The following is a 9,513-nucleotide window of genomic DNA, read 5'->3' on the forward strand; positions in this document are numbered from 1 at the left end:
CTCGGGTTGACAGCGTTCCAGTTGCATAGTAGACACTGTTCGCGATACCTTTTGCAAACATCGTTTTAAACTTTGTTTTTCGATCAGCAGACACCGCTTTTAATTTCTTCAATTTGGAGTTGCAAACGCTGGAAGTAGCTTAATTAATTTTAGACAAGCTTTTCTTATAATAAAACGTGTTTCCATCAGTTTATTGAAATGCAAGTCGTCGTTACAAATCAGAACCAGGGTAGACGGAGTTGCTTCCTCTTTCCAAGTGGGAAGTCCGACTTCGGAATGCGTTCCAGTTCACTTTTGTGACTGGGAAATCGCCCGGAAATGTGAAGGAACACACATGTCCTTCTGCTTCTGTTATTATACAACATTTGCTGCATGTAGCAAATGTTGCTACAAAAATTGTGAGGTCACTTGTTGCAATGACCTCACAATTTTAGCCGGTTGCTTTTGAAAGCAGAGAAGCTATGCTCAGTTTTTGTATATTTAATTGGCCGTGGAGTTCAGAGCGATTTCTTATCCTTTTCTGTGTAAAGTTTGGTTAGTCAATGACTGTGGTTTTTATTTGCAAAAGAAAACAAAAGCTTCAAAATATGAATTTATATCTATCAAATTGAAAAAGGTTAAACAATTTCACCATTTGAAAGAAATCAAAACTGCTTTTCATAATGTCTATTCAAATGACCAGACATTCTGTTCTGTTTCTAAAATAAAAATAATGGCCTTCTGAAAGACCTGCAGGAAAAATGTTGCAGTCCATCAAGGATGTCAAATGATGATCTATATTCAAAGCCTCTAGAAATTCCCAGTGTATTGAGATTTTCCAATTCCTTTTTTCACCTTAATTAAAAGGCTCCCGAGTCAAAAAGTGAGTATAGGAACCATTAGTTTTCCAGCCATTTACTGTAATCTTCTAATCAAATATCTATCATTTTTCACTTTGAAGCCATAGTCATCTGGTATAAGTTTCTTGTAAACTTGCCAATCGAAATCTGCTGATTCTGAACAAACTTAAATACTCCTATGAAAACTTCACCAGGATTTGCAGTCAGCTGGTGTTTTGTTTTCTTTCTTTTTTTTATTTACCCTGTAATATCTCATAATCTTCTTAGTCATCTGGATTTATGTTGCTAGTTAACATTAGCGTCCAATATAAGATGCTAGCAGTTAGATTAGATAATATCCTATCAGATACAGTTCAACAACAAACAAGCAGGTGCACATGTGAGAACCACTTACTGTAACAATGAGTAACAGCGTGAGTCAAAGTCCTTTGGTTCATCATCATAAATATGATCCCCTTCGAACACATTACAGAGCACACACTTAAACCAGCAGCAGCATTTAGTCACACACTTTCTATCACAATGGAGAGAATACTCTTTCTGCTGGGTCTTGTGGTTTTGACTACATCCTTCACCGTAAGTACTGAACACATGCAGAATTCATCGTGAGTGTTACTGATTTTAATTGCACTCACTTTGACTGGATTTGTTTTGTTCAGATACCGCGTTCCAGTGAAGTACACGGTACGTAAAATGGGAGAAAACTTTTATTATCATTTTTTTTTAATAACAGTAAGATACCATTTGTCAGGTATAAACCCACGTGTATGTGTTGCAGAGGTGTACGTGAATGGAGAAGATGAGAACCCCATCCTGAACATTGGTAAGCAGCGATATTGCTTGACTTCATAACATTAACTTTAAAACAAAGACGTTGAATCGTGGTCACTTTTGCTGCAGATTCTGATGCCGACCTCTTTGAGGGAGACATTTTGCTTCCTGTAAGTTGGAACCAGATGATTTTTCTTTTGCTAAATCATGTTAATGTCAGTAATTATTGAGAGCTGTTGGTCCTTGTACTCCTTAGAGACTAAAGGGCAACATCTCTGAGATAATAAGTGTATTTTTTGATTGGGTGTTTTACTTAAGTGACTTTATGTTGCAGAAAGGAAAGAATGCCCTGGTCAACCAAAGATATAGGTGGAAATTTCCAATCCCTTACATTCTTGGGGATGATTTAGGTGAGTTCATATAAAGTGGAGGATACTCTCACTGAATGATTGTGTTCAAACATCATCATCATAGCTGATTGAGTTGAAAGAACAGTATTGATAAATCTCAGAGAAATACATGCTGTAAAAGCAAATTAACATATAAATATTGCTGAATGAAACATTAAGTCAACTGGTAGCTTACAATGTAGAGTAAGTGGAAATTTACATAGGATTTACTTTGGATGCAATACTGGGCATCAATTGTCCTTGAAGATGACCAGCATGTTGTAACTCATTTTATCAGGATAATAATCCCTGAGACGAATGAGGAGAATTATTCAAACTTGATCATTCCATCAGAATATCTTTCATTCCATCTTTGCATGGGTGCATCTTCATGTGTGTTCACTTGTAGGGGTGTGTGAGTGTGTGTGAAAAAAGGAGCGAGAAAGAAAGAGAGATCTAATCTCATATCAGTGTGTGGGCCATTTGACCTTTGATAGTATACTTTCATTAATAGCTGCATGATAACTAATTTGTAACAGGTGCATGATATCAAGATATCAAAGTGTTCCTATAGAAACATCAGTAGACCTTATTTAAAGGGCTTTTTGTGTAAAATGTTTCTCTTTTTGTTGATTTGATTTCTAACAGCCCCAGAACTCAGAACATCCACTCACATCTTTACTGAATATTTCAGTTTGGTTTGTCCTTATTCAAACCAGAAAAATAAGCCTAAAATTCTTTTTGAATGACATTCAGATATTAAAAAAACTTATTTTTGTGGATTATCTATCTAGTTACATTTTACTAATTGGGGAAATGGAATAGAAGCTAACTGGTCGTTTTCACTTCTTTAAAACCCTGTTGACTAATATTCTAGAACTTAAGACAGCCTTATCCATGTTGACTGAGAATCTAAATCAATAAATTATCAGCTTTGAAACATCTATCAATATCTTTAGAGCCTGTGAGTGCCAGTAAAGACCATTAATTATTCCTGGGATATGTTTGTTGTTCACATTGTACTTGATCATCCTGTCAGTTCCTTTTTCCTTTGTTCAGATCTGAACGCTAAAGGTTGCGTCCACCAGGCGTTCGAGATGTATCGTCTCAAGTCTTGTGTCGACTTCAAGCCGTATGAGGGAGAGAAAACGTATATCAAGTTTGAGAAGAGGGGAGGGTAAGGCAGTAACTATGTCTTTTCTGTTCACTCCGTGTCCAAAACATCGAACAATATCCAGAAGTTTTGTCAAAATGGTATAAGCAGTACGAACTGTTCCATGAAAACCTAATCAACGCAGGCCCAACTATTGACTGTCTGCATTATGTTCTTCTTTTCAAATGGGTTAGTTTTAAATAAGATGTAATGGGGCACATACCTTTCAAAAATTCACAATTTTGTCACATCAGTCCACAAGCAAACACCCTTTTCATCATACTGTGACAATAGTTTGTAGTTTTGTGCTACAAAACTACAAACTATTATTTTGTAGCACAAAACTTTGTCAATATTCAACTGTATGGTGTTAAGGAAAATGATTATTTTAGTGCTAAAAATACACTTAATCTTACAACATGTGTAAAGCTATATTAAGCACTCTTATTTGAAAAACAGGTTTTGTGTGACCCTTCAGATAGGCCCAAGGAGACAAGCAGACGCCTTCCACTGCCTGCTTAAGAGCACACAAGGGCCATAAAATTAGCATCTCCATGGAAACAGCAGCTGGAATGTGGGAGGAAGAAACTTCAGGGGAGTCGGCGAGATTTATATCAGGACTTCGGTGCTGGGAACTTTCCCCTGTTTGGTGTGACAGAGAACAGATCACATTTGAGTTGAACTGTAAGGAGGGGAGTTTCGCGGGTTTCTCTGGGGCCGAAAACAGGTCTCTGATTGGTTGAACAACGGAACGCCTTCGTTGCATAAATTAAAATACGGAAACACCCCTTTGTATTAAGAAGACATGAAAAGAGAAGGAAGGAGAGTTTTGTTCCATCTTTTTCTCCACGTGGGCGCCTTTGTCTGTCTGTGTGTTTCGTGTTTGTTTTTGTCTCTCCTTGTGTGTTGTTATTTTGTGAGAAAATGCATATCTCTGTATCTCTGCAGCTTTGTTGTTCATTGCTTTGTATGGAATTAAACTCTGTGATCTGTGACGTCAACACGCTTTGTTTAGTTTCGTTTTACAGCTGGCCGCCGCTCGCCGAGAAGAACCCGGCTGTGTTAAGGAAGAGACGAGCCAAACGTTTTGTTCAAAGTTTTAAATAATTCTTCCTTAATAATGGCCAATAGAAACGCAGCAGCAAACAGCATTGGATTGACATGTATTTATGGGACATTCTGTCTTTAACCAGCTCCCTCTCCCGTCAGGTGCTTCTCGAGCGTTGGCGACCAGCAGAATGGTCAGATCTTGTCTTTGGGAACAGGCTGCGACCATAAGGCTGTGATTGAACATGAGCTGCTGCACGCTCTGGGATTTTACCACGAACAGTCCCGTACAGACAGAGATGACTACGTTGACATTTGGCTGGACCAGGTGACACCAGGTACCTCCGGCACCTGAATATGTGAGGAATGAAATGAGAGTTTGAAAATTTTTCGGTTGTTTGACGTATAGATAAAATTCTCCACAGGACTCGAGCACAACTTCAACAAATACAACGATGACTTCATCACCGATCAAAACACGGCGTACGACTATGAATCCGTCATGCATTACCGACCCTTCTCCTTCAACAAGAATGAATCCATTCCCACCGTCACCACCAAAATCCCAGAGTTCTACAACATCATCGGCCAATACCTTGACTTTAGCAAGATGGACACCCTGAGGCTCAACCGGATGTATAACTGTTGTATGTATATTTTGCAAAGTCAGCTTCTTATGGACTTTCTAACTAGAAATATAAATCCCCAGAAATAAACATTCAAGTTGCCCCTCTCTTTTACCCTAGCCGGCCCTCTCACCCTTCTGGATCAGTGTTCCTTTGAGTATGCAAGCATCTGTGGGATGATCCAGTCTTCTAATGACGATGCCGACTGGGTCCATTTGAAGAGCAGCGCAGGGGATGAGGATCATACACTCCTGGGAAGGTGCAGAGGTCAGAGTTGAAGAAGTACACTTCTAAAACCCAACAAAACTGAAGTTCAGACTATTTTAAAAGACTCCTCTTTCACTTATCTCCAGATGCAGGGTACTTCATGTACTTCAACACCCGGACCGGAGACCCTCTGCAGTCTGCTCTACTAGAATCCCGAACCCTTTACCCCAAAAGGAAGCTCCAGTGTCTGCAGTTCTTCTACAAGATGACTGGAAGCGCCCAAGACAAGCTAGTTGTATGGGCCAAGATGGACGATGGCACCGGCACTGTCCGGAAAATGAAGAAAATACATACCTTCTATGGTAAACAGAGGACATGTTTCACAGCCGTTAACAGAAGTTTTTCTTTTTTTTTTTTTATTGAAGCTTGTCTAATCTGATTTGCATGCAGACAGTATGAGCCAGAGTGAAACAGGTGCACAGGTGAATAAATATAGTATTCAAATTAAGGTATTTTTAAAAACTCTCAAATAGGAGGCTCTCCACCTACCTTTGAAATATTGAATTACCTAGTGTAGTTTTTTTTGGTATGGTTTCAGAACACAGTGATCCCTGGTATTCGTGGGATTTAGTTGAGACCCCTCCAAAAAATGCTTCTAACTGCTTATTTGAATAGTTGGGACTGTATAACTACCACAGAAGCTAACATTGACCGTCTTCCTTATCTCTGCTCTTGGGGACACAGTCAATCAACACCAATGAATATGAACGGTGCTGGCTGCCGTACCATTCTAAGACCAAAAGCATGTCAAGTGTTACTGGGCCTAGGTATCTCAGTTGCCCAAGCTGCATTATCTTTGAAATAATTTAGATGTGCTCTACAAAACAAATTCAAGAATAGTCAAATTCTCCGCAAATAATTTGGAATTACGTTCTACAGAAAAATCTGAGAATAAGTGGAGGTCCACTGTACGAAAGGTTTTATACAACATAGATATCGATTACAGGCTGATAAATAAATTTAACATGTAATACTTTTTTTCTCACATTCCTATTTTGAGTAATCAACATGAATGAGTTAAAAGGTAAACTTTCAGATATGGATTTTTATCAACTGTTTAAGACAAATTTGCCCTTCGAGCTGCCATTAGACTTTCTGCTAAATTAGGCGAATTGTTAGTGCTGGCTTGCACGCAGTGACAAATTATAAAACTGAGAACACATGTTGGCTGATCACAGTAGCAACTTCTTTAAATTGCCATTTAGGTTAAGCATAAGAGAACAAGAAAAAACAGGTTCTATTCCCCTTTTTATTTTGGCATATTAAGCTAATGTCTTTCTGTGTCAAGAGTAAGAATCAATTTACAGATAAAAGTATACTTTTCACATTGTTGCAGGAGAAAAAACACAATAATACTTCTAAGAAACACTAAGCCATATTTGGTGTCTTACACAATATAGTGTCTACATTGAAGTAGTAAATGTGGAATAATTTACTACAATGTCTTTAAATTAACCTTGCTACTACGCTATTCCTTAAACATTAACCTTTGCTTTCTACCCAGCCGATTCTGAACACTCTTGGAAGATCGCCCACGTTCCATTGGAGATAGACGTTAAGTTTCGCTATGCTTTCCAAGCCACGCGCGGAGACCCCACTGCTTCCACTGGAGGCATCTACATCGACGACATCAGCCTGACGGAAACGCACTGCCCAAACGCAGTGTGGACAATCCGTAACTTCTCCAAGATCATGGAAATGGCTAATGTCAACACTGTTCTTGACAGCCCTCGCTTCTACAGCCGTGAAGGCTACGGTTACGGCATACGTATCATGCCGTTGACCAGTTACAGTGATTACACTGGGAACTACGTAGGGCTCTACTTCCACCTGACCAGTGGGGAGAATGACGCTGTGATGAAGTGGCCAGCTGTCAACCATCAAGCCACCTTGGTGGTGATGGACCAAGACCCAGATATTCTGCAAAGGATGTCTTCTGCTCGCAGCCTCACAACTGATTTGACGACAAGTGAGTATGTTTCTTTGCCCTGAGGGAAAAGGGACCAACATTACTCCATGACAGTAAAAACCATGGTAAAAACGACGGAATTCCTGTGTAAGATGTACTCATACTGTGATTTTATTTCATCAAAGGAACCGCCTAATAGAAACAACACCACACTTACTACTTGCTAACATCAATCTAACGCCAGGTGGTCAGCATCTATGCTGTTATTTCTCACTTTAGCTGTTGCAGAGGTGCACCATGCTGCCATGGGATTTCAGGGGGAGGAGAAAGCAAGCAAGATGAAGACAGACCAATGGCACTTTGGGTGTAAACTTAATTTGCTAGCAGTAACAGGATAGCACTTTTGGGAGACAGAGTTTACTTTGACAAGAAATGTTATCATCGATCTTTATACCTGCTTTCATCAGTAATGTTAGTTACCTGTCAACACAGGCTGTTCTACATCATCGTTCAAGCTGTGGAATCGTGTTCCTCACTATCTTTCCGTTCTTTTTGCTTCTAGCATCAGACGGACAGTTTTTGTGGGACAATCCCTCCAAGGTCGGAAAGTACGACCCTGCCTGTCAGTGCTACCGCGGTACATCATGGGGCTGGAGGAACTTCATCAAGCACTTTGACCTCAGGCGGCGCAATTACCTCAAGGATGATGACCTCATCATCTTTGCTGATTTTGAAGGTTTGTTGTTTATTTTTGACTCTCAATCAGTAAAAGCTTGAGATCTAATACTTCCACAATGCAAACAAAACTCTTCCTTCTCTATAGACATAACATCACTCATCAAAACAGAAGTTCCTATTGTGTCGCATGGCTAAGGATTTTATACTGGTAAGTAATTACAAACTGTATTATTTTATTTAATGACACCAATGCAGATATTATTGTGAAATGTTTGTTTTTGTTTGAAGCATTTGGTTGGAGTACGTGGAGCTGGAATGAGAAGAAACATCTGTGAAGATGACGGCACAGGATGTATTACAGGATATTACAATGCATTATGAAATGTCAACAAAAGCCTTAAACAAGAATGTGGTTCCATAAACAAATCTCATTTGTTTTGACGTGTAGGAGGATGTATCTTGAAGAAAAAAATTGTGTTTAATAGAAAATAAAAATAAAAACAACTCAAGGGGTCTTAACAAATATAATACTTAAATACTTATGCAAAGTACTAATAAATTGTTCCTCTACATTTTTCTTGCTGTAGGTGAGATGTAAACAGACACTGACTAGAAAGTTACACACAGACTTGAGTTGACCCCCTTCTTCAAATCAAATAAAATCAGTGTTAACCATTTGTGCAGCAAAAATATTCTGTTTGTGCCGCTATCGTTTTAACAATATTAAATGTTTCCAGAGGTTATGGAACGTTTTTGTCATAGCAAACCTTTGGCTTCCAGTTTTGCCTGCTTCACCTGATTTTTAAGTAAACCTTTGCACTCTCACGATCACCTGATCACCTTGAAAAAATTGATTGTTTTTTCAAGTAATTATAAGAAACTCTGAATCACAGGAGCGTACTGCTCCTATCAGGCTATCGCAAAATCTCAATGTTTTCACTGCTTTTGACAGTTTAACAATGAGCTGGAGCCAACATTACCCAGACACAACAGCAGCAAACATATCTTCTTCCTGTTGCGAAATTGAAGGGTGTCAGTAACCATTTCCATAATATAATAGTAATAATACTTTTTATTTGCATAGCACTTTTCTACACACTCAGAGACTACAGGAATCAAGTCAAATCACAAACAGCACACTAAGTACATCAAACAAAGTCATAAAAGGACAACACTTAAGTAGCATGTTAATAAATAAATAATAAAACAGGATAATAGTCGTATATTAAAAGGTGTTTTGAAAAGGTGTGTTTTAGATGTGGATGTGGATAGGTCTGTACAGTCACGGATGTGTTTGTTCATCCGACTGATGTGAACATCTTCATTTTAAGCTGATTTCACAAGCTAAAGTCAGCTAAATTAGGCGGTAGATGTCTGTCAAGCTCTTAGCCTCCCAATATCCCAGTATTTATTTTTTTAATTCCCAGAAAACTCACGTTTCTTCTATAAACAAGAGAATTGTTAACCACAACAATTTTACAAAATCTCACCCAGGAAAAACTTTAAACCCTCTCAAATCCCATCCTAGCAATGCAGACTCCTAACAACTTTACTCACCCAACACCCGTCTGCATCTGTAACAGAATAACATCTAAATCGTAGTGTTCTTTTTGGGGACCTAATATTTTTTGTTGCAGAGTGTAAGTGCAGACAAGAAGTTGCTGCTTTAGTTCAAAATTTTATGAGACAAAAGTAGGATTCGGCTTTCTAACACTCAAAGCAAAACCCTGAGCAGCTTTGAGTAGACAAAAATCTCCGTATCGCTGTGACTGTCACTGTCTGCACATCTTCGGTTCATAGTTTACAGTTTATGGCTGTTATCGCCTCCACTTGC

At 38.8% G+C, this 9,513-nt stretch overlaps 1 protein-coding gene across 2 annotated transcripts; it reads left to right on the forward strand.

The window, feature by feature from the left end:
• Positions 1-1,287: 1,287 nt before the first annotated feature.
• Positions 1,288-8,422, forward strand: mep1a.1 (meprin A, alpha (PABA peptide hydrolase), tandem duplicate 1). 2 transcript variants are annotated; one of them, XM_028039909.1, is made up of 14 exons: positions 1,288-1,415; positions 1,499-1,523; positions 1,618-1,662; positions 1,740-1,780; positions 1,945-2,020; positions 3,059-3,176; positions 4,362-4,537; positions 4,625-4,846; positions 4,946-5,092; positions 5,179-5,394; positions 6,597-7,061; positions 7,564-7,737; positions 7,825-7,905; positions 7,968-8,422. In XM_028039909.1, exons 1-13 carry the CDS (start codon positions 1,362-1,364, stop codon positions 7,872-7,874), a joined length of 1,809 nt encoding a protein of 602 aa, XP_027895710.1. In that variant the 5' UTR covers positions 1,288-1,361; the 3' UTR covers positions 7,875-7,905; positions 7,968-8,422. The 2 variants fall into 2 exon arrangements, with proteins under 2 accessions (XP_027895710.1, XP_027895709.1); XM_028039908.1 differs by having other exon boundaries at positions 7,825-7,887.
• Positions 8,423-9,513: the final 1,091 nt, after the last annotated feature.

This window comes from Xiphophorus couchianus, chromosome 15 (assembly GCF_001444195.1).
Source record: "Xiphophorus couchianus chromosome 15, X_couchianus-1.0, whole genome shotgun sequence".
Taxonomy (NCBI): Eukaryota; Metazoa; Chordata; class Actinopteri; order Cyprinodontiformes; family Poeciliidae; genus Xiphophorus; species Xiphophorus couchianus.